This window comes from Aythya fuligula, chromosome 29 (assembly GCF_009819795.1).
Source record: "Aythya fuligula isolate bAytFul2 chromosome 29, bAytFul2.pri, whole genome shotgun sequence".
NCBI classification, from domain to species: domain Eukaryota; kingdom Metazoa; phylum Chordata; class Aves; order Anseriformes; family Anatidae; genus Aythya; species Aythya fuligula.
The window spans coordinates 2,460,244-2,484,662 of NC_045587.1; the positions used below are offsets into that span (position 1 = coordinate 2,460,244).

The 24,419-nt window shown below is 49.4% G+C and overlaps 1 protein-coding gene across 2 annotated transcripts in view; it reads right to left on the reverse strand.

Moving 5' to 3' along the window:
• Window positions 1-24,419, reverse strand: part of R3HDM2 (R3H domain containing 2) — a 53,666-nt gene that overhangs the window by 10,657 nt on the left and 18,590 nt on the right. For both annotated transcript variants that reach the window (XM_032204828.1, XM_032204827.1), the window contains exons 2-12: window positions 14,470-14,665; window positions 13,296-13,337; window positions 11,504-11,590; window positions 10,817-10,943; window positions 9,569-9,647; window positions 8,789-8,848; window positions 7,597-7,737; window positions 7,111-7,219; window positions 6,296-6,391; window positions 4,747-4,778; window positions 2,010-2,242 (exon numbers count right to left, since the gene is read on the reverse strand). In XM_032204828.1, coding sequence (XP_032060719.1) covers window positions 2,010-2,242; window positions 4,747-4,778; window positions 6,296-6,391; window positions 7,111-7,219; window positions 7,597-7,737; window positions 8,789-8,848; window positions 9,569-9,647; window positions 10,817-10,943; window positions 11,504-11,590; window positions 13,296-13,337; window positions 14,470-14,634 — 1,171 coding nt within the window. In that variant the 5' untranslated portion in view covers window positions 14,635-14,665. The remainder of the gene's footprint in view (window positions 1-2,009; window positions 2,243-4,746; window positions 4,779-6,295; window positions 6,392-7,110; window positions 7,220-7,596; window positions 7,738-8,788; window positions 8,849-9,568; window positions 9,648-10,816; window positions 10,944-11,503; window positions 11,591-13,295; window positions 13,338-14,469; window positions 14,666-24,419) is intronic.

The window sequence follows — 24,419 nt, forward strand, 5'->3', positions numbered from 1 at the left end:
AGCTGTTCTCAGTCACAGCTCAGTTCTGCAGCCAGGCAAGGCCCCTGCTTGGATGCTAATGTGCTGTTGAGATTTGTCCAAGTGCTCACCCAGTGCAGAGGGGATCGAAGGAATCCATTAAATGGCGATACAGACCTAGCATGTGCACACCCTTTGAGCAAAGGAAAGGGGGGTGGCAGCGGTGTTTGAAAGCAATTCCTTCCCTTGGTAGGAAAAATTGTTAGGAAGGATCGTGACACACGCTGCAAGGCACCCAGCTGGGAAGTGCTCTCCTCACTGTTTCAGTGTTACTTCCAGAAATAAAAGGTCTTTGAAACTACTGCTCGAAGCCCTGTAGCTGTTACTTAACTAATTCTGCCTCTGATCTACTGCATTTCAACAGCTAATCTTCAGGCATTCTGCTAAGGAAGCCTGTATCATCAGCCACATGGGGCGAAGAAGGAAACATTTTGCTCACAGTTGCCCAGGGGCTGAATGCTGACATGGGAAAAGAGCCCCAAAGCCTGAGGCACATCCTCCTGCACAGAACAAACACAGAGGATATGGTGTTTTTTTTTTTTTCTTTCTAGTGAAAATTCAGCTCCCCCCTCCCCGGGCATTTCTAATCACTCGCCATTATATTAAGCCTGAAGAGCAATTGGCTTCTGTTCTCAAGGGAGACCTGGAAGAAAAATATAGAAAGAGTGAAAACCCAGATCTTTTTCTGCTTTGCTTTGCACGTGGCTGGGACAAATCTTCAAATAACTGCTCCCATCAGCTGATGAATCAGTCTTGGAGGTGGTTGCAATAATCAGAGTAAGCACAGCCCTGAGCACAATGGAAACAGAGTCCCAGGAGATGATGTAGCTACCTTCAAACTGCAAGATGAATGTCTGGCTTTCAAAGCCAGCCTGGGTGCTAGAACAGCAGCCTGGCTGCCTTTTAGATCCACCCCTTTATTTGGACAGATTCTTATGAAACAGTCTCATCACCCACAAGCACCAATTTGCTTCCTCTCCCCATAAAATGCTGGACAGCTCTCAAGCATTTGGGGACCCGTTGCCTACCAGTGAGAATGGAGGAAAGCAGACAGTGAGACAGCACTGGGTTCTGCTCACTGATATTGCACAGCAAGTGTAACCAGCTACCTTGCTTATCACCAGATCATTCAAATGAGAGCAAAGACCTGTGAGGCCTCTGCCACAAGTGACCTTCACAAGCAGTTAGTTGTAAATACAGGACTCTGCTCCCCACTGTCAGTGCCAAGAGCACTGCACGTCCTCTCAAGGAGCTGTTGCCAGTTACAGGTTACTGGTGAAGTCCCACCACACCATTCTCCACACGGGCTGTGCTTTGTGCTATCTGGATGGAAAAGAACTGATCTGAAGCAGGCAAAGAGACTTCTGACCTTAACTCCCTTTGGTGTTCCTGAAACCTTGAGCTGTATTCAAGAGCTCTTCAAGAGCTGCAGGCCCAGCACCCTGCTGTTATGTTTGCTCTCAGGAGCAGGGTGAATCATTTTGGGGGAACATTGTAGGCAGATACCACTGAACACAGCCTTTACATGATGAGACTGTATGTCTGATGAGACAAGCTAATTGGTAATGCCATTCCCTGGACCTCCTTTGCTGGAAAGCAAGGAAAAGTGCCAGATGGTTCATCCTGAGTAAGTCTTACGGCTGTGAGGGATTGTGGGGAGGAGAAAGAAATGGGAACATAACTTGCAGCTCAGCAGGGGAGAGAAAATAACAGAAGATTGGTAGCTTGAGTCCCAGGGCGTGGGACTGCATAACTTTTGCTTTGGATAACTCTGCTAAAGGGAAGTAAGTAATCTAACAGTGAGTATTGAAAAAGCAGAGGGTAAGCCAATTGGCATATCCCTGCCTGGGTACCAAACATGTTCAGATGATGTCAACCATGTCCCATTTTAACCAGTCACTGACCACAATAGCATCATGAGCCCCATCCATCCAACCCATGTCTGCTAGGTGCCCTTTGGCAGCAGGCAGACGGGGGAACCAATCCAGTACCTGCCCGGGATGTTCTGCTGGCAGTGCTGCCTTTGGTACTCCCGATGCTGTCCCCCCGCGTCAGGATGGAGATGCCACTGAAGCTGCTGGCTTTGGTGACGGGCGGTCGCAGGTTGCGGATGGAACCATCTGAGTCTGTGCTGCTCCACGGCCGAGGCTCCAGCGACTTTATCTCGCTCTCTGTGCTGCTCTGGCGGCTGCCTGAGGCCCGGTTCAAACTGTCCCGGTTGCTCCTGCAGAGACCAGCAGAGTTAGACAACACCTCCAGCGGAAAGGGGCAGGAGCAGGACCCACCGGTGCTGCATCCTAGCTCTCACACCAGGGTGGTGACCCCAGCCAGCAGCTGGCTCTGTGAGACAGCACACGGGCACCGCGTACAGAAATCTGACAGCAAACAAACAGCCTGTCTTGGGCATGCACCGTGAGGACCCAGACACTGCTGATCTTCCTTGGTGTGTGCTGAGAGCTGGCTGCTGCCTCTTTTTCCTAACCAGATGCCAGCGAGAGTCAGAGCATGATCCCTTGCTAAAGCCCTCCTTGTCTCAGAACAGAGAGCTTTACAGAGGCCTCGAGACAAGGATGATCTTGCAAGACCACTTTCTGCATTTCTGCACCAGTCCTTGTAAGGCTCCCTGCCCAGCTGGAACATGCCAGGATATCACTGGACTCAGGGCTGCACTCCCAGGGATCAGCCCCCCCTTAGTTCCCAGCCAGGTCTGGCCAGAACAGGATTTATGGAGCATCAGCAAAGCACTCTGAACAGCGAGCCTGGTTTACCAGCCCAGCTAAGGGATATATGCATGGGTTCCTGAGCCTCCACTGAGGAGGAATGGTGAGGAAGGCAACACTGGAAGAGACGCTCATGTAAAGCCGCACACTGAGCCGGGCAGCAGCTCCAAGCGACTGTGGAAAGAAAAAGACAAGCTGGGAAGAAACTTCTAAGGTGATGTCCTGGGCTGCTGGGAATGTGTGAGAACAAAAGAGAATACCTGGCCTGGCAAAGCAACCAGTGCAATGTTTATATCACTAAACAGGTGAAGGAATTGGACTATGCAGCTTCACAGCCCAAATCACAGGTGACCTAACAAGCATCACAGTTAAGCTTGGACTCTCTTCAACCTAAACCCTGAAGGCTGCTTCTGAGGATGTTCAGAGAGGTTTGGGGGGAGAAGGGGCATGTCATGGCTGACTTCTGAAACCCAGAACCCTCTCAAGTTGATTGCTGCTAACCTAGTTGCATAGTGATTCTGCTTTTTCTATGTCTGAATGCTCTTCAGACTCTAGGCACACTACCATACCCTTGCTCTCTGAGAGCACTGCTCTGGCAGCTTCACCCATGCCTTTCTTTCCAAAAGCCTTATTACAGCCTGTTTCCAAGTTTGTCCACCAGCAGAGAGCTCTCTGCAATCAGATCTGTGGTTCAGAAGTGTTAATACAGGACTTACAAGCAAGTGAAAGGCAGCTGTATTTACTCTGAACGCTGGGCTTTGAGGGAGGTAAGCGTCTGCAGTTCGACAAGACACCAGCTCCAAGCATCACCACTGACGGAACCCCAATCTCTTCAAGAGCGTGGTCTGTCTCTGTCATCTCAAAATGAGCCTGAGGCCCACACAGGCTCCCTCTCCCCACCAGAGGAACCACAAGGAAAGTAAGTTAATCAGTCTCTGTAGAGACTGGGCACAACAGACAGGAAAGCTCTTAGCAGAGCCCTGACTGCAGCTTGGCTTCTCCTACAGCTGCAATCACATCAGCAATTGTTGTTCCGCCACTTGCTGGGTGCCTTTTTCTACAGCCCCATGTCTGATCTGAAAACGGTGTCCTGCCTTCAGCACTACCGCCACCAGCAGGCTCCAGCACAGCATCCCTGTAACTGTGCTGAGGACACTTCATTTTCCACTATAGCATTCCTCCAAAGGCAGCCAGAGACACAGGAAGGCTGAGAGAAGCAAAGCTGTTCCTTGCTTATATCCTTTTGTCCTGTTTGCGGACATGCTTCATCTCCAGAGCTCTGACTATTAAACAAGAGGGCAGTGGGCACGAGGGTCTCTCCATTTTCATTCTATTCTTTTATCCATGTAGCATCGACAGCCTCCACTGCCAGGCGGAGGGCTGTGCAAAGTGGCTCTTCAGGCTAAGTCCATCCTTCCAGCCTTCTCAGCCACAGAAAAACTACTTAATAGGGAAATGCTGCTCAAACATGTTCCCATTGCCCTCTGCAACATGCTCCGGTTGAAATGGATGCCTGAGATGCTTCACTGCCACCATTAAGTCATCCAGCTGTTATGATCAGGGGACTGAGGACAACTCCACCGTATCTGGTTGCTGACCCTGTCACAAGGGCAGGAGCTCTTCTACACCTCTGGGAAACAAGAGGCAGAATAGTTTGAAAACTATTGAAATCCTCTGGCTTTCCCCTTCCTTCCTGCCATTCCCACCTTGCACTGCTCCATTTTAATTGATCAATTGGCAAAAAAGGACTTGGAAATTGATGTTGCAAAAAATACAACTTCAATAACTTCACAAGCAGCCGTGCATGGAGCAAACTTGCTCAGCAGGACAACGTACAAAATAAATCACAGAGATACCAAAAAATCTGCCTCCGTTTGTGAGAACTAGAAGAAAAGCCTTCTTTGGAGATTCTGTCGGTTAACATCAGAGAAAAGCATCATTATAGAGTCATGCAGTCCTCCACAGAGAAAGCCAGAGATACAGAAGGTGTCTGCTAAATAGTACTAACCTGCTGTCAGTGAGATATCCATTCTGGCCAGTCTGGAAGCACGGAAAAGACATGGAGATGGGAAGGAAAGAAAAGGGAGACTTAATAACTTCGAAAGCAACAAACCCAGGCAATTTCAAAGCAAAGAGGAGCAAAGCACTAACGGTATGGGACTCAGACACAATTTGTGTTGTGCACTAGTTGCGTGGTCACCCAGGAGTCTTGCTGAGCCTTCTGCACCTCAGATCCCATTTGGCTGTCCATCCAGGCCAACTAGAAGCCTTTCCCAATACCTGTGACCCTGAGATCTCTCAGGATTTTCCAAATCTGAGTCCTCAAATCTCTACCTCATTGCTCAAAGGCAGTGCTGATGGTTGCTTTGTCAGTGGAACAATCAAGGAAGGCCAGACATACAAGTGTCCTTACTTGCAGGCAGTTATCAGAGCCATGAAAAACAGTCAGAGGACTCAGCCCAGTCCACCTTGTGAGAGCCAGCCCTGCCTCTGCGAGTCAGATGCAAAACTCTGGCTCTGCCCATGAACACGGAGAAAAGGTACGTATATAACCACCCAGTGTCGTGTCAATATGGGACAGCACCTGCTCTACTCCAGGACTATCAGCAGAGCTGCTTACTAGCGTGTCTGGGTGGCTTTGAGTCTATCTACAAGACAACTCTGTGACTACCATCAGCTTGAGAGTATAGCTGAAACCTGATGACTTGAGGAGGGACTCAGCACAGTGGCTGCTTGAACATCCTCCTTGGCCTGGCACATGGCAATTCCCTTTAGGACAAAGGAAAGAATCGTCCCCCAGAAACTCAGAGCAGCAGGCAAGGAGCTGGACTTTAAACTTGACCCACAGCAGATCAGTACTTGGAATTGTCCCACATCCATGCATTTGCCACTTGGCACAGCACAGAGAGCTGCCTCCAGCTGGCAGACAGCACTCAGCATAGCAGGTGGAGCACAGCAGCTTCTCTGAGCCAGATGTGAGTGAGGAACACAGCTCTGCCTTAGAGGAATTCGACAAAGGGACCAGACTTCTCAAGCAAACAATAACCAAGCTGGACATTTTGTAAGAAGAAAATTCAGCATGCTCTCTATATTCATCCTATAAAGGCACAGAGCCCTGCCAGACACTCTAGGGCCAGCACTGCTTGCTCAAGAAATTGAAGCAGCAGTACTGGAGAGAAGCTGGGATAGAAGGCTGCTGCTCCTGTTAGGTTCATTGATTGACTTGTTAGTCATTCCAGAAATGCCACTGCTTTATCTTATAATCTTGCTGGACAGCAAGGAGCAAACCTGCCTCCTCTGTCAGTCCCCACACACTTCCACTGCCAGGTGAAACAGGCAATTTAGGGAAGGAGCAGACTGGGGAGTGCAGGTGTGGTTCCTCTTTCTCAGTGTCCTAGGTATCTTTGTTAGGAGCTGGAATTCACTGGTAGGTACCAGGAACAGTGTGAAATTTGTAGAAAAGGCAATGCTGAGATCTGACCTCTTAGAATATTCAAGGACACCTTCTGATACAAAGTTCCAGGAAGGTACCTGGCAAGTGAGTCATCCATGCTTACCTCTCGTGCAAATATCCGCTCCCTGACCCGCTGATACTCTTCCTCTCGCTCTTCTATAGATTTGCTCCTTCTCCCATCCTGCAAGGGGAGTCTGATCTGAAGGGACAAACACAGCTCAGCGGGTCAGCAGTTGCCAATGGCAGCAGAGGGTGTAGTCAGCTGCTGATACTTCTACATAGCAGTGTAAGTGGATGTGGATTGTGGAGTACGTGCATGATGCCTGGATGCAATGACACAGCCCTTGCCTTTGAACATACCTCCTGGACACCTATGTCTAGGGATGAACGTCCTGGAAGACTCAGTGCACTCCACCTCCTGTATCACAACAACCTTCCTCCTGATGCAGAGGACTGGCAGTGCTGCTGAGCGCAAAAACTAGAACGTTTCACTTTGCTGATGGTTTCCTTCCAGCAGCACTGCGAGGTCCTGATGACTTCACAGCTTAACTTGCTGCAAGCCCCAGTGAGAGATGGGAAAGACACTTGGCAATGCTCAGCTCTGGGACTTTTCCAAGGAAACCTTAGCAAAGGCTTTCACCTTAAAGTCTGGCCCAGCCACCAGTCAATATTCAGGATATAGAAAGGTACCCCGCATAGAACCCCCACAAATTCTTTGTTTTTCTACAGGATTTTGTTAAGTTTTCAGAATATATCTAGATGCTGTTGTTTGTGTAGGGTTCTGCTGCTGTTTGGGTAGGGAAGCTTCTATCAAAGGTTTCTGCAGGACACCCAAGAGGAGTTTACAGTCATCCTCATCTTAGAAAAGTCTAATCTGACTTTCACAAAGTGTGCAGGTAACTCATTGCCATCTCTTACCTGATTATCATCTCGGTCCATGCTGGTATCATCTCGTTTTAGGATAAACCTCTGCGGGAACTCTGCATTCTTCTCATCTTTGATGTGCTCAGAGAACCTCTGCTCAGGGCTGCAGGAAGAACCAGCTCTTATTAGAAGGGTGAAAATGAGTGTAGAACTGTCTCCATAAAACCACTGCCTTGTAGGGACCGGGGAACAGATGTTTGTTGTGTTAAATCTCCTCTGTCTAACAGCAATGAGAGCCCCTAACCCTTCTCTGGGAACTAAAGAGAGCTGGAAAGTGCTTGCAGATACATACACTGGGGACTGGAAGTGCAGGATTCTTTGGGCCCTTCCAGAGAAGGAACAAGCCCTTCTTATGGAGGCATTAAATGTGGTGCAAAATTCATTCTGCTCTGGACCATGCCAGGGCTCTTGTAGCAAATGGAAGGGCAAGGGCAAGGGCAAGGAGTGCTAGCCCACTTGTCCTCTCTCCCTCCCCCTTACATGCGTGTGTTACTCGTCTTGTTGATAATGACCGCCTTCCCGGTTTGGTCAACGTTATGGTCCATGCCGAAGTAGGCAGCTACCCGGTGCAGCAGCATCCTGTGGTATGAGGTCATCTGAGGAAACTTCTTAAACTGATTGCTGAGAACAGGGAAGAAAGCATTACAATTTAGAAGGCTTTGAAACAGACAATGATAATCAGACACCAAAACAGAGAGGGAAAGGAGAGGCCACAGAGGCCTTGAGCAGATCCCAGATCAGATCACACCACCCATTTGAAGCAGTCAGCACTCAAGCACTGCTTCTTACACTGAGCATCAATGTGGGCTTACAGCTCTCTGCCAGACAGAACTGGGCTGATTCAAGGTCTCAAGCTGAACAGGCCATTTCTGAAACCAGATCATCTTTTGCAAAAATGCACATGCTTATTTCTAAGCAGAAACAGGAGCCAGAATTAGTATGTACAGTGACTTTTCTGATCCTATTAGACAAAGAATTCTGCAAGCCCTGCTGCAGACACCTATTCTATTGTAGCTTGAATATTATGTTCAGTTTTGGACCCCTCAGCAAAAGAAAAATACTGAGTTACTCAAGTATGTGCAGAGAACAACAACAAAGCTGGTGCAGGGACTAGAAAATAAGATTTACAAGGACTGACTGAGGGAACTGAAGGTGTTTAGTCTGGAGAAGAGGAGGCTGAGAGAAGACCTTATTGCTCTCTACAACCACCTGAAAGAAGGTTGCAGCGAGGAGGGTATTGGTCTCTTTTCTAAGGTGACAAGTGATAGGATGCGAGGAAACAGTCTTGAGTTGCACCAGGGAAGGTTCAGATTGGATATTAAGAAGAATTTCTTCATGGAGAGAGTCATCAAGCATTGGAATGGGCTGTCCAGGGAAGTGGTGGAGACTTCCTTCTTGGGGGCATTTAAGAGGTGTGTGGATAGGGCAGTAAGGGACATGATTAGTGATGGGACTCGACAGGTCTGTCTGATGGTTGGACTTGGTATCTCAAAGATCTTTTGCAACTTAGATGACTCCATGATTCTATTCTATTCCACATTCACAGGCAAGGGAAGGTGGAAGATGTCTGAGAGAACAGTGTGTCCAAAAGACAGACTCTTCTGGGTGACCAAGCTCCTAAACTGCAAGTTACAAACCTCTTTTGCTTAACACAAACTTGAAGATCACTTACTTGTTATCACTAATAAATTCCAGAATCTCCTGTTCTAACTTTAGCAGCATCATTCTATCCCTGTCAAAAAAAGAAAAAGGAAAAAGTCACCTTTAGAGATAGTGAAGCACAGCTTCCTCTGCGTGGTACCCGCCAGGAGCAATCAACAGTATTAACTGAGCTTTACACATCCTCCACAGCAATGAACTAAAAAGCTCTGTATTTTTGCCTATATAGTAAATTAATTGCCAGATTTTTTTTCCAGTTTAGAGTTCTTGTTTTCATAATAATTTTTTTGTGCTTGGCTTTTGGTAATACCAAATCTCTGCTCTGCTGGAAGCTCCAGTGGTAGAGACTCCAGCTTTGCTATTCTTATGCCAGCATTCAGCTTCATGATGTTTATTACTGACATGGGAGCAGTTCCTTTGCAGGCTAATATTTGGCAGTCATTTTTGTAAACGGTTTTAAGGCAATCCAGATTACTTCCTGCTTGCATTCAAACAAATTCCTCTTCCTCTTTCTCTGTCTCCATAATATATGGGCACGTTTTGATTGACTGCAGTACATGAAGTTGCAGTTGTGTTTTTTGTTTCCACACTGCTCCAGCAAGACTCTCTGAATACCAAAAAGTAAAACACACTTTCAAGTACTTTCCATAGTCGCTGCTTCCCTCTCCTCCCAAGATACATGCAGACATACACACAAACATCATGAGTTTAGGGTCAATTAGAGAAGCATTGGTCACCAGGTACTCCCTCCCTTCATTCCATCAGCAAGTTCTTTTACTGACTAGGGACCTACCTCGGGTTTTTTTTCAGTGTATTTACTAAAAATTCATGTAAATCTATTCCAGTGGAGTCTGTATATTCCTGGCTGGAATCTGAAACAACAATAGCAGCAGAACAAATTAACAAAACACTGCAATAGAAGAATAGGTTGAAGGGAAGAGGTACGTGTCTCAGCAATGACTCACTACATGCATGAGGATGATGTCCCCACACGGCTGCTGCAGGAAATTCAGCCTCATTACCAGCACTGACCATTCACAGCAGGCAGTGAGGAAGAAAGGCCCATCCTGTTACCGCACTGATTGGGTTGAGACCTGCATCACCTTGGCTAAAGTCCAGCTTCTAGCACAGAATCTGAACGCGACCTTGAGGTCAAGTCTCTTGATCTGAGAAATGGGGACTGCATTCCTTGCCTCTGTGGGCAGCAGGAGGACCAGAAAGCTATGTACAGGGCACTACGAGCACAAGACCCCATAAGGAGGATGCCAAAGAGATGGAGAACACAGTTCACAAAGGGAAACCTTGCCCCTGAAGCCTGTTCAGAGCACATTCCAACCACTCAGAGCACATTGAGGGATAGTCCAGACAGTTACAGGAGGCCCCTGCAAGTGTAATATATCGTGCTTTTGTAGAAATAAGCAACTTCCGCACCTTTGATTCTGCAAGCTACTTAACTGAAGAGCCCCGCTGGCCCGGTTCTTCCCCTTTCCTCACACCCTTTTTAATTTTAGAAGTAACTGCAGAAAAAAACAGTAAATCAGTAACTGTATCTGCACTGGTGCAGGCACGCCCTCTGTGCAAAGATTTAAGGTGCAATTTGCTCAACAGATCAAATGTGCATCTTTTAGCCATTTCTGTGCCCCAAAATCAAACACACAGGATCATACAGCACAAACTTAGCTCACCTCCTTGCAACCTCACATCTTGGCACCGGTGGCAGGTTTTCAGAAAAGCAAAACTAAACTGAAACCAGGAGCCTATGCAGTGGCTCTTCCTAGTTTTGCACCTGCACATCTAAAAAGCCACCACACCACTCTAAAAGCACAGGAAGCCTGCAAGTCTGTTGGGGCACATGACAATCCAGAGAAACCCTTGCCCTCCCTCACCATGCTTTGCTCCAGAAAGGATGTGATAAAGATGACACATTCCTGTACAGTCATCAGCAGAGATAACCCCTCTGCTTCCAGCAACTGCACCCCTGGCCAGCAGAATCCCCAAAGTGGGTAAGACCAGACTCGCTCTGTCCATAAAAGCACCTGACCTCGAGACAGCATTTTCCTTGGTGCCTTGTCTTTATTCTTGTCTTTTTCTTCTTTCTCAGCCCCATCTTTCGTGGACTTTTCCTCTTCCTTGTCAGAAGGGCAGCTAACGTGCAACTGAATGATGTCCTGGAACAGAACAAACCAGGCTGGTCTGAGTCACTTGGACCCTCCCTGGAATCACTGCCATGGTTAGAGATGTTGGCAGCTGAGAAAGGCATTAGGGAAAGGCAGGAGTTTCAGGTAGCAGATCCAAGGTATTTCATAATTATCCCAGTTCTGAGAGCAGACAAAGCAGTCTCTCTCTCCCCATCCTCCTCCCAATGAGAAGCTTTCAGCAGGATCTGATGGGACTCAACAGTATTTCCCACTGCTGAAAACCTGCCTTTCCTGGATCAGCTCAGGATCTAAGTCTCGTGCTTCTCTGCTCGAGGCTGATAAAACTATTACACTTTGATTACCCGAGGTGAGTTAGGTCTTGCACCATTACAAGGGATTCCTTGTAAGACAAGGATTGTGACTGTATGCATACAAGCAGTGCTCATGAGCACGACCGCTTCCTTCAAAACCTGGGAACTCGTGGGAACTTATTGGCGCTCAGAGGTACAAGCACAGTGTAAGACATCACCTCCAGCATGAAGGGGATTTTCTCGTCTTCTACAATCCAGTTTGTCTGAGTTTAGGCCTACCTGGGACTCCAGCAGGCCATCTACAAAGGGGCTAGATGATTCTTCACATACAGCCAAACTTCTGACCAGCTTAAGCTTTGAATTAGACTGGAAAAGGAAAAGAAAGAGTGCAGTTAAGACATCTAAGTCAGAAAGCACACTTAAAAGTTCATGCTGCTGCATTACAAAGCCACTCCTGCAGTCAGTGTTGATTAAACTGCTGAAAAGGAGGAGTACTAAACCAGGTCTTTGCAACAAATAGGAACATGCGCATGCTTGGAGCCCTAGAGTGAACCAGTTATTTTGTTCCTTTGGTCTGTGATTAGGATTTGAACCAAGCAACTTATAGGTGGGAAAGCCTTAATTCATGCATTCGTTGGCCTCTTCAGCCAGAGCAATCCTAGCTCCTCCCCTCCTTGCCAGATAAGAATCAAAACCATTCAGAAAGGATACAGCTGAAACCAACTATCTTCTTTTCTAAGATGTGAAGTGAGAATTGTTACTGTTCTTAATTACAAGGCTGTCATCCCATTTACATCTTGCCTGTCTGACCTGATGCCTTTGGTTATTTTGGGTAATATAGTAGTGCTTTGAGAAAAAGTTTAAAATTAAACCTGCACTTTCTGGACTGTTGGCAAGCTGACTCACTTGGGTGACAAACGGGAAAAAACATTATCGTTCAGTCACATGGGAATCCAGGCAGGATTGGCAATATGGGGTGCCTGAGGTGCACAGACACATTCTGCCTTATGCATGGAAAGGGCAGGAATTGGAATCGCAGCCTGTTTGTGTGCTGCACAGTGTCCTGGCTTCTAAGACCAAACAGAACCACTAGAATACTTTTTCTGCACACCCTGTAGGTCATAAAAGCAGCACATTGTTTTCATACATTACCTTGATTAAAACCAGACATATCCATTACTACAAATTTAACCGGTCTCCCCTCTCTCCCGTGCCTCAGTGCATAACATGTCTTCATTTGGGTTTGAATTTTGGGAAAGAGGGGGAAAAAAAAGGAGAAAGAGGAAAAAGAGAGACCTTCACCCTCCCAATCACAGTTTTAAAATCAAGCCCTGAACAACCTCATAGCTGACCCTGTTTTGTTTTGGAGGTTGCTCTAAATGAATCCTAGCTGGACTAGATGGATGCCTGAATTATGCTGTGTTTTATAATTGCCAGTTCTGGAAAATTCACAGCCACTTTTGGTAACCTGGCTCAGTAGTTACTGTTGAATTCAAATTTTGCAAATAAAAACAGAGGTTAACACTAGGAAAGTTAAAGAATACAAAGAACCCAATGGCTGCATTTTACCCTCAGATTTTGCCTTAAAAAACATTCTAGAACAATGGTGTCCTGGTGCTTGTTACTAGCAGAAATTTCAGATATGCTAACTTGCATATGGCATCATTGTAAGAGCAAATGCAGTATTCCCTGAAGAAACAGGGCTCTAGGTGAAACCAGACAGTTACACTTTAACTCTTTTTTTAACAAGAGGGTGTAACAGGCAAGTGTGCTGCCCTGTCCCTCCGATGAAATCTCCAGATTTCCTTTCTGGCATTTCAGAGTCTGAGGAGGGCACCAGTGTGGTTGTTAGGATCAGCAAATAGTTCCTCCATGGGCAAGTGTGTGTTAAAGAGGAACATTCATGCTCCAGTGGGTGGAAAGGCACCATCCTGAACCATGCTGATTAAAATACACATGCTGTGTGTTGATTACGGAGACAGAGAAGACTTGAGAGAACTGTTTTAGGGCTGTGATCGTGGCTTGGCTCAGAATGGACAGAGCAAGAAAGGGATGGCAGCATATCCCATACCTTGGCTCTTTTTCTGGCATGTCCGTGACTTGATGTCCGCCTCTGTAGAGAAAGAACAGAGAAGGCAAGAAGCTTAATATGAATGTAGACAGAAAAGGTATTTGTTGTTTGAGGCAGCACAACACTGAGCGTGTAAAATGACTCTGAAGAAAATCTCTACCCGGCAGCAGTGAAAGGTTGGGCAAACGGGAAGACCTGGAGAGCTGAGCTGTCCCGTCAGCCTCCAGGTGAGCAAAACCTGCTTAAGAAACTTCACGTGGATCAGCCCCACGTGGATCTGTTACTGGAAGAACCAGCACAACAGAATGATCACAGGACACGCGTGTGAAGGTGCACAACGCAATTCTAAGTGGAAAAATTAGGAGTCTTCTACCAGTCCTGAGACGGGAAGGAGACTTTAGCATGGTGGATCATGATGGAGATGCTGCTGCTCTGATTCAGATGGAGTCATTGGTTATTGCTGCCTTCTAAGGAACCTTTCCCCACTACCACAAAGCGACCAAAGTCGGCTCCTTCTGAGCCTCACTGGCGCCTGCCCAAGCAGTAGCTGACCAAACCCGGCAGCAGCCACCACCTTTAAATGCAGAAGCATTCAGCAGGTTGAGGAGAGTGGGCATTTCTTCAAGCTCCACGCTAAGCTGAAAGAACACGTGACAGGACAGCAAAGCAGCAGGGAAGAGTGCCAGCACTCTCCAAATAATGCCTGCACATTTTTTTTTCCCCCTTGCTGAAATGAAACCCCAAAACATTCATTTCCTTTTTGGGCATTTTTTAGCAGCAGCAAAGCAATGGCCAAGCAGCATTCCCGAAACTGAGCTCTCACTGGGATGCCTCCATTTCACATTAAGTCATTAAATCATCTTTAGGTCAAAGAAAGGAGGTTATAGACAAGGGGCTGGAATCTGGGGACTGAGTACAGTGCCCTCAGGAGCACACCGGTCTCATTTTCTCCCTGGCTCCAAGAACATTTAGATTATTCCATCCAAAGCAGAACGGATTCAGTCAAAGAGAGCAGCCTGTGAAATACACTGTCTGTACAGCGTGGTATCGCCTTGGGACATGGTAGTAGAGGCTCAGGCCCCGTTCAGAAGGGGTGGAAACTGGCTCGTGTTTGCCCCTAAAGGGGTCGCAGCTCCGCAAGCTGTCAGAGATCGCCCCTGGTCTGCATGCTTACCTGAGATTCCTTACGCACGCTGATCTCCTCCCCATCCTTCTCCACCTCCTCCTTGCTCAGTGACCTGGATACACATTTGGTTTTGTTCACAGATTCCTCGACCACTTTTTTTTCAGACTCCTTCATTATTTCCAGAGACTCCTGCGTTGTGTTGCTATTTGACATCTTCAGAGCCCTACAACGTAGCAGTGGGCACCTGCCAGAAGAGGTGACAGAATGGGTAGAAGGGGGTCAGGTGGTGGAAAGGTTTCCATCATAGCGCTAACTCTTGCACATACAGGTTGTAACTTTCTTGTAACTCATCTGGTGTACTCCAAACCGAGCATCCTAACGACAGCCCCCCCCCCACTCATCCCCTGGGAGGCAGCCCCTGCTTCGAGGAGACCTTGCAGGAGCTCCACTATATTTCCCAAGACTCTGAAGACATCAGCAGGGCTGAGCAAAGACCCTGAGATATGCAGAGGTCACTACCCTGCCCTTTAAGTTCTTTGATGTGAGGGAGAGGCTAAGGGTAGAGCTCCTGCTAACAAACACACAGAAGCAGAGAATCCAGAAGGTGAAATAAACTCAAGCAACAGGAGGATGGGTGCTCTGTCCCGGGACAAGCAACAACAACAACAAATTGGCATTCTTTTTTCCAAATCCCAGCCCAGTCCGTCTTGCAATTGGTCACATCTTCAGTGAGAAAACAGGCTTGTACCAAAGACATAACTCTGGTTCTTCCTGGGAAACAAAGTGACACCTGATGCCTTCTGCCTATGGTTAGCTACTTCAGTCAAAGTGGAAGCCAACGTTAAGAGGAAAACATAATGCTTCCTTACGAAGTTATGGTTAATTGCATCCCTTTGATTAGCAGGAATGCAGCCAGCCCCTGCAAGGAGTGAGCAGAAGCAGATGAGGCAGGTGCCCCTGCCTGATGGCAGCGTTATCAGGAGGAATGGACACGACACATACCCGCTCCTCACATCAACTCCAGCACCGAGAACCACGCTTGTGGAGACGGTGACAGCGCAGGGCCCAGTGCCCGTGGGGTGACAGATGAAGGGGCTGGGAAAGGGAAAGATGAAGGCAGGCCCCCTGAGACAGGACTCCAGAAAGGAAAGTAGAAGCCTGAATTTCAGAGAGGCTCGAACAAAAGGCCTGAGCACTGGAGAACACAGCTGATGTTTATCAACTTGTTTTATTAATTGCTTTGGCAGAACAAGGCTGAAAGAGCATCAGATTTCACAAAGATTTATTAACTCTTGGCTCCGCATGGGAACTCCTAATATTCATTAACTAATTCAACCTCACTCCCTTTTAATTTGTGAGAATGCTGAACATAAAATGTGTTTTACTTTTAGAGCAGCTACTGGAATAATTTCCAGTTCCAGCCACTGAAAGCTGGAGTGCAAGCAACTGCTTACAGCTCATGGATTCCTAGGGTGATTGGAAACCAACTCCTTGAGGCATCTGGGGTAGATGTTGTCATGGATGACACCACCGCATGTCACAGGCAAACCCGCCTGGCAGAAACCACAGCATCGTCCAGAGAGAGCGCCTGGGAATCCTCGGCCCTGGATCCCGTGCTTGATCTAAGCGAGGAGATGGGACAGGACACGGAGAAATGGAGGAAGCCGTAGGCGCCTGAGCCTTCTTTCACACCTACCATCTCCAATGTCAGGCTTATGATGAGCTAAAGGCTCATAGCCGCCTCATAGCTGCTCCAGCAGTAAGACTCGCTGCTGTCAGCTCAGAGTCGCAGGTGGGAGAACGGGGAAAGGAAAAAGTTACTTAACCCAAGGCTGTGATGAGTCGGCAGCACCTTCAGAGTGTGTGGGAAGAAACCCTGGTGACCCCAAAAGATGGATGGAAAAGGGTGCAGAGAAAGCAAGGAATGCCGCAGGGCTGAAGCTGATGAGGTTGCACTGTCTGCTTTATGGACAGGGCTCGTGCATTTCAAGGCAGACACCGAACTGCAGGAGGCTGACTGGGGAGACCACGGGCACGATTACAGCAAGGGGACACATCCCCACCCTGTAATAAAACGAGCTATTTCTCACTAGCCTGGAAATTCACGTGCACCCATTTCAGAGCAGAATGCTGATGAGAAGCACACCATTAATTCCACAAGCAACTTTCTATGTCAAACATCTGAAAGTGCTGAGGACACCAGCGGCCAGACAGCTCCCTCTTCACCTGCGTGACACGAGTAAGCACAAATAACTGGGCAAGACTCCCGTGCTCGCTGCGGCGCTGAGCCAGGCTGCTTCAGCCCCGTGTCGCATCGCTACCTGAAGTGCCCAATTCAAGCTGAAGCCTCCTGACAGAAACCAGCAGCCACCCATGGCTGGTGCAGAAAAGAAACCGTAGCAACAGGCTGCTGATTTTAGTCCGGCACAGGCCCCGCTGCAGGTTCTTGTGCTGCATGGATCATTTGTTGCTCCCTGCCCCTTCCTGGCACGGCCCCGCGGCACACGGTATGGCACCACCGCCGATCCTGTTAGCAGACGTTCCTGGAGCAACCCTTCAGGAAGGGGCTTCCCTCTAGAGTCACTCTGTCCTCCTCTAGCTGCGAGGGTCTGCTCTTTGCGTCGAGCATGGCCAGGAGAAACCGCCAGCATCTGCAGCAAGCAGAGCGTGAGGACAGGGAGCCCCTGCCTGAGGGCACTGCTCTCTGCTGCCATGCCTCTGACAGAAACCGGGGTAGAAGAGGAAAAGGAGTGCTTGCTTGACGGGCATGTCAGGCTCCTCGTGCAGGGCAAAACGGAGGATTGCTACCCTGGACTTTTGGAGAGCCAACTTTGACCTCTTCCAGGACCTACTTGGGGGTATCTCATGGGCTAGGTTGCTAGAAGGCAAGGGTGCATGTGAGAGCTGGGCTACATTTAAACAGCACTTCTTCCATGCTCAGGATCGGTGCATCCCTAAGAGTAGGAAATTGGGGAAGGGAGGCAGGAAACCTGCATGGATGAGCAAGGAGCTCATAGACAAGATCAAAAGGAAAGGGAAAGTCTATTAAATGTGGAAAAAGGGCCTGTCCTCTTGGGAGGAGTATAGGAATGTTGTCAGGGCCTGCAGGGACGCGACAAGGGAGGCTAAAGCCCGCCTAGAGATGAAGCTTGCAAAAGAGAGAAAGGATGATACAAAGATTTTTTTTTTAAGCATGTAAACAGTAAAAGGAAGACTAGGGATAATGTGGGTCCCCTGCTGAATGAGGGGGGTGTCCAGGTAATGGGGGTTGCCGAGAAGGTGAAGATACTGAATGCCTTCATTGCTTTGGTCTTTGCTTCAAAGATTTCCTCCCAGGACTCCTGGACCCTGGAGTTCCCCTCTGTTTGAGGGAGTGGTTCAGAAGCAACTGAGTGGGATCAACGCGCACAAATCCATGGGTCCCGATGGGATGCATCCATGTGTGCTGAGGGAGCTGGTGGAGGTGATGGCCAAACCGTTCTCTATCATCTTTGAATGCTCTTGGAGAACGGGAGAGATGCCTGAAGACTGGAGGATAGCCAATGTCACTCCGGTCTTCAAGAAGGGCAAGAAGGAGGATCCGGGAAACTACAGGCCAGTCAGTCTCACCTCTGTCCCTGGAAAGCTTGCTCTGGATGCCATCTCCAAGCAATTGGAAGAGAAGAAGGTTAGGAGGAGTAGTCAACATGGATTCACCAAGGGGAAATCAACCAACCTTGTTGCCTTCTATGATAGCATCACCAGCTGGGTAGATGAGGGGAGAGCAGTGGATGCTGCTAGCAAAGCTGAGAAAGTGTGGGATAGAGGAGTGGACAGTAAGGTGGGTTGAGAACTGGCTGACTGGCCAAGCTCAGAGGGTGGTGATCGGCGGCGCAGAGTCTGGCTGGAGATCTGTGACTAGCAGTGTTCCCAGGGGTGGGTGCTGGGTCCAGTCTTGTTCAACATCTTCATCGACGACCTTGATGAGGGAATAGTGTCCACCCTCAGCAAATATGCCAATGACACAAAGCTGGGAGGAGTGGCTGACACACCAGAAGGCTGTGCTGCCATTCACTGAGACCTGGACCAGCTGGAGAGAAGGGCAGGGAGAACCCAAATGACGTTTAATAAGTGCAAGTGTAGAGTCCTGCACCTGGGAAGGAACACCCACATGTATCAGTACAGGCTGGGGGATGACCTGCTGGAGAGCAGCTCTGTGGAGAAGGTCCTGGGGGTCTTGGTGGACGACAGGTTGGCCATACTGTGCCCATACTGAGTGCTGTGTCCAGCTCCGGGCTCCCTGGTACAAAAAAGACAGCGATCTCCTGGAAAGAGTCCAGCGGAGGGCCACAAAGATGATACGGGGCCTGGAGCATCTTCCCTATGAGGAAAGGCTGAGAGACCTGGGTCTGTTCAGCCTGGAGAAGAGAAGACTGAGAGGGGATCTTAATAATGTTTATAAATATGTGAAGTGTGGGAGACAGAGGAATTTGGCCAACCTCTTTTCAGAGGTCTGTGGGGACAGGACAAGAGGCAATGGCCACAAAATGGAGCACAGGCAGTTCCGCACCAACATGCGAAAGAACTTCTTCATGGTGAGGTGATGGAGCACTGGAACAGGCTGCCCAGGGAGGTTGTGGAGTCTCCTTCTCTGGAGATATTCAAGACCAATCTGGATGCCTACCTGGGCAGCCTGCTGTAGGGAACCTGCTTTGGCAGGGGGGTTGGACCCGATGACCTCTTGAGGTCCCTTCCAACCCCTACAATTCTGTGATTCCGTAATTTCTACCCCCACATCAGGCACCTCAGAAGGCGCTCAGAATTCAAGCAGGGCAATGGGATCTTTTCTCATCATACTGCAATGCAACTTCAGCATCACAAGGGAAAAAATCATCAGTTTTCCTCACCCCAAAAGAAGACTTGGAGACACTGAATAGATATTTGTACACTGCCCCCTCCCGAGAAACCTTCTGTCCCTGACAGCAGCGCTCCAAAAATTCAAGGAAGAGGTGTTGCGTGCTGCTAGTGCTTCTCAATTGCAATGCCTGCAAGAAGAGGTTTCCTTTCTGTGTGAATGAATCAGCCCTGCTCCCCCAGGACAACCGTGGGATGCAGCGAGGGGGCGGCAGACACGAGCTGCAGTGACAGACAGCAGCTTGCAGGGGAAGGGGAAGTTCAGAGGGCTTGGTGGGGTGGGCGGGACAGAGCCAAGCTTCGCCAGGGAGATGAAAAGATTACGTAGATGCAGCATCAGGGAAGCCACAAAATCTGGGTCAGAGCAGAGACCAACAGAGCCACAGAAAGCGAGGGAGCTGCCGCTGGGTTTTGCTTGGGGTCTGGCGGCTGGCAGAGCCAGCAGGTGAGTTGCGGTGCCGAGCACCACGTGCCAAGGCCAGTCCGAGGGCAGCGATGAGGGATTTCCATCCTCACCTCCACCCTGAAAGGGGAATGCTGAACTCTACTTCCACTGCCTCCTGGCTACGTGCAGCCTGCAGCTGCCAAGCCGTGACAACGCAAGCAGCAGCTGGTCCTGGTTAGGCAGGAATGGAAGCAAGAGACTTCTGCATTTATGGTGGAATGGGTCCAGAAGCAGTGCTGATGAAGGTCAGAAAGCCTACAGCCAGCTAACCCTCTTCCTGGCCTTGCTTCTCTGAGCACAGACGTTGCTGCGAGCTAAATGAGAGTGTAAAGGCGGCATACGGCTGCTTGACTGCAGTCCGGCACTGCAGGACAGAGGCACCCAAGGGAGCTTCTCCCGCTCCACAAGAGGGTTAAGCTACCTCTGGTCTTGGAAAAAAGGAAAATAAGCAAGAGCGAGCCCCACTCTCTCAGTTCCTGCCCAACCCACGGGCGCAGGGTCAAGCCTGCATGCTTACAGGCTTCGCCACGTGCTTCAGAGATGAGAGGTTTGACTCATATCCCCCCACCTCTTCCCTGGGGGGGGGGGGGGAGGTTCATCTTTGTTTTCTGAGGCTCATTCCATAGGGAATAGGGAGTCTTAGGGAATAGGTCCAGCCCAAGCCATCTCCACAGGCCATATGAACGCGACACGGAGCTCCCACGCTGGGGAAGGAAGGTTTCTCGCTGCCAGCAAGAAACCCCGACGCAGCCCCCAGAGGCTCAGCTCTCCCCGTCCTTGCGCTGGTTCTAAACACGAAGGCAGCACGCTTAGAAACAAACCAGATCCAATCGCAATGCTGAGCAGAGCTGAAGCGCTCCGAGGACTCAGAAATAAACACCCTGAGGCTGGTGACTCACTGGTGGGCACGACAGTCCCCGCCAGCGCGGATGGATGGCCCGAGTCATTCTCAGCCCCGGGGAGCTGGGCAGGAAAGGCTGGGCATGAAGAGCTAGCCAAGGTGCTGCTGGAAACCGAAGGCAGAGAACCTGGGGGAAGGGGGGGGGAGCAAAGACACTGTTCTAGCACCCACCCCGGGCTCGCTGAGCCCCGACCAGCACCGAGAACCTCCCGGAGGGTAAACTGAGGCGGCTCAGCCGAGGCCGCTCTCCTGCTGGGCTCGCTCATTGGCTCCAGGTCACCCAATGAGAAGCGCGGCTCCGTGGCAACCAGCGCTGTCACCAAGAGCAACCAGCCAGCGCCAGGGGTGAGCCAGGGCCCCCCAGCGCAGCGGCTGCCCTAGGAGGGGGCTGCGCCTTCAGGGCATTGAATCCCCCCCCCCAGCCTCTGTCCTCCTCCTTCCCTGGGCAGCCAGGGAAGTTTCCGTAGCATCGAGGTGTGCTCCTGGCTGCGGCAGGAGGTTGTTAGGAGGAAAAAAAAAAAAAAAAAGGCTTTGCTAGCAGGACCCGCAAAGGCTGTGCAGCTGCTGAAACATCACCTGCCAGGGCTGCTCGGCCAAACCAAAGCCCCCAGCTTTTTCTTTTTATTGGTGAAGGGGAATGCCCAGCAGCCCCCCAAGAGGCTGGAGCCTCAGTTCAAAAACAAAATGGTGAAGGGGCTTTCACCTCCCCCCCCTCACAAGGAAGGGCTGTGGTGAGGAGACTTGCTTTGGGAGAAGGTCCCAAAGCCTTAACCAGGAACAAGCAGAAGCTGTGACCACCTCAGCTGAGGGAGCAGCTGCTCCAGAGCTTTCTCCACTAGCTGCGGCGTGGGGCTTCAGTCTTCACCCCCTTACAGCTCCCCCTAAAACAAAGCAAGATGCACACACCGAAATGCAGGAGGGCCAGCTGTATTTGGCTGCACAGCACACAGGCTCCCTGTGCTTAGTCACCGCTTCAAGTCTTAATCTCCACCCCCACATTACATCAAAGAGGTGAAACTGTGATGCAGATGGAAGGTTTGGACTTCAGGTGGAAAGTAGGCGGGGGAGGAAATAGCCTCATGTGAACCAGGAGGCAGGAAATGCAGGTGAGACAAAACCCTCTAGGTTATTCTGCAGGATATCAGCACGTTCCAACTAACTCCAAGCTGGGTTAGAAGATGCCAGCTGAGGGGCCTTCAACCCCAGACCAGGAGAAAACTTGGCTGCTGAGCAAACGCCTGCAGCAGCTTAATGCACTGTGGGCCCTCCTGGCTCTTCTGGTGGCAGGAGAACCCAGCTGCTAGAGGAGAATTGTCCCGTGGGGACCTGTGCCCGCACCTCTGCAGGTCTGTGGTAGTCAAGGCTGTCCCATGGACCAGAGCCCTGGGAAGAGGCCAGAGTTTGCTTAAGCCCCACATCACTTCTAAGGCCTTGGAAGGGCCACTCACCAGCCTCCACCATTATCACCAGGGCAGCACTTCCCAGGTATGTGGTATGTGCGTGGATTGCGTTACACAGAATAATTCAGACCACCAGAGATAACTCCAGGAAAATAAAGTTAGCTTGTTACCTCCCTAGATCAATACAAACACTAACATCAGGACAGGTGTCAGCCTGCTATTCCTGTCATCTGAGTGTGACACAGCTGTTGGCAGGGCTGCCAAAATACTCTTCCTGCAATATACAGGCATCCGATGTGCTTGAACAAGATCTGCTCTGGCACCTGAGTGCTGCAGCCCTTGGGACTGGGCAGGGCAGACACCTACCCCACCGCACTCAGGAGCTGCTACTGAAATGCTTCCTTCCTATAGATGCAATGGAGTAGTTTTCACTGAAAAGGAGTATTTCAGCAGAAGACTGAACAAAACCCACCACTTAAACAAAAGCACGAGGCAGGCCAGCAGCAGTGAAGACAGCGCACAGCAGAGGCAATTGCCTGCCATGCAGCTGAGCTCCAGGCAGGAAGAGGGCTCCACCACACAACTTCTGCCGCTACCAACAATTAGGGGAAAAAAAAGCCAGTTTGACTGAAGGCCCGTCTGCTTTTCATCTCACAATCTCCACAGGAAGAACAGCACCAGGGGCTGAGACTGAAAGTTCATCGGATCATTTAAGGGGAGCACCGCAGTGCCCTGGGCAGGCAGCACACGGAAGGAAGGCAGAGTCCTGGGAGCGGAAGAGAGGTTCTCTCTTCCCCGTGAGGGAAGGAAACAGAAGATACTATTGAGCTGTGTTCTGAAACATGAATAAGCCCAGCCACCTACCCAATGCCCCCCCACACTCCACAGGGGACTCTGCGGTTTTTAATCTGGCACCTGCCACATTGAGATCCGGCTCCTTGTGGAACGAAAAACTCAAGGTTGAACACTTTGCGCTTGTCTCAGGAAAGAATAATTAAATGCAGAACAATCTGCTTCTTCCCCCTGCAGATTCCAGATGTTCTCACTCAAGACAGGTCTTTGCTTCATACCCCGAATGGCCACACTTTGCTGCGTGCAACTGGAATTGCGTTTCAGTGGCAAAGAAGAGGTAACTACCATTTGTAGCTTTGAGCTCCTTCAGGAGGGGAGAAGAGGGACCCAGTGTGTCCGGCCACACCAGGCGCAAAGCTCGGAAACACCCAGGTCACATGAACCAGCACGGAGGGGAGAAATATCAGTTCATTAACAGATTCTCTTCATTTGCCAAGAATACAAAGGTGGCAAAGCCTACTGCCCCACCCAGTCAGCTGAGGGATGAGGGGGCTCACAGCCAAAGAAAAGCAGCAGGGAAGGATTCTCCTCCTCCCCCCCCACCCCACCCATAAACCAAAACTGCTGATGGGGTGCAGGAGCAGCAGGAAGAGTTGTCACGCACTTGATGGGTAACTCCAACGTAGAGCTGAGGGAGGCATTCAGAGAATCCAGCTCGATTACCTGCAATATTCAGGCCCTTTCTTTTCACTCCCAAAGCAGCCTATATGCTACACAAGATGAGAGCTCCACTCTAATTTCTGCTGTAAAAAGCTGATGACACAAAGATGGCAATCAATGGATTCATGCACTCTGCAGACATCCTGGGGAAGATAATTCAGTTCAGAGCTGAAGCCAGAGGCTGTAAAGATCCCCAGATCACCCACAAAGCCTCCCCCTACCCTGACTGTGCTTACTGCTCAACTTTTTTGCTTTAAAAAGGAAACATGCACCAAAAAATGGTGGTGTTGGGGAGGGATCTCATGAAGATGCAACCAGGCAATCGAGACAAGTTTTCAGACCCTCAAGAGCCCTAGATGGAAATGCCAGACTCCATCACCAAACCGGTACATTCCTGGCTGCTCTACAGCACTTTGGGGTGCAAAAATTTCTTAAGCACTTGAACTCAATGGGTAAAATTTGCTTACACTTAATTTGCAGGTGTGGAAGAGGTGACGCAGAGAATTCCTGCTGCAGTTCTTAGATGCCCATATCCCTAGGGGGCATCATCCCATGACAGGTTGGACAGAGGAGAAAGGAACCTACTGCACAAACACCTTGGGAGAGTTTGCAAAGAAATGAATTCAAGTGATACTGAAGAAAGTGGGGGGTTTAAACAGTCTCAGAGGCTTAAAAGTTGTCTTAGCCCAAAGTTGACAGCAATGGCAGCCATCTTCAATCTTTCTGCTCTCCCCTCTGTTAGTCTAAGGAAATACTGTTTATTTAATGAGTAAAAAAGAAACAAACAAAAACAAACAAAAAAAAAGAAAACAACAGTGATGCTATTCTTCTTTTCCTTTTCAGTTTA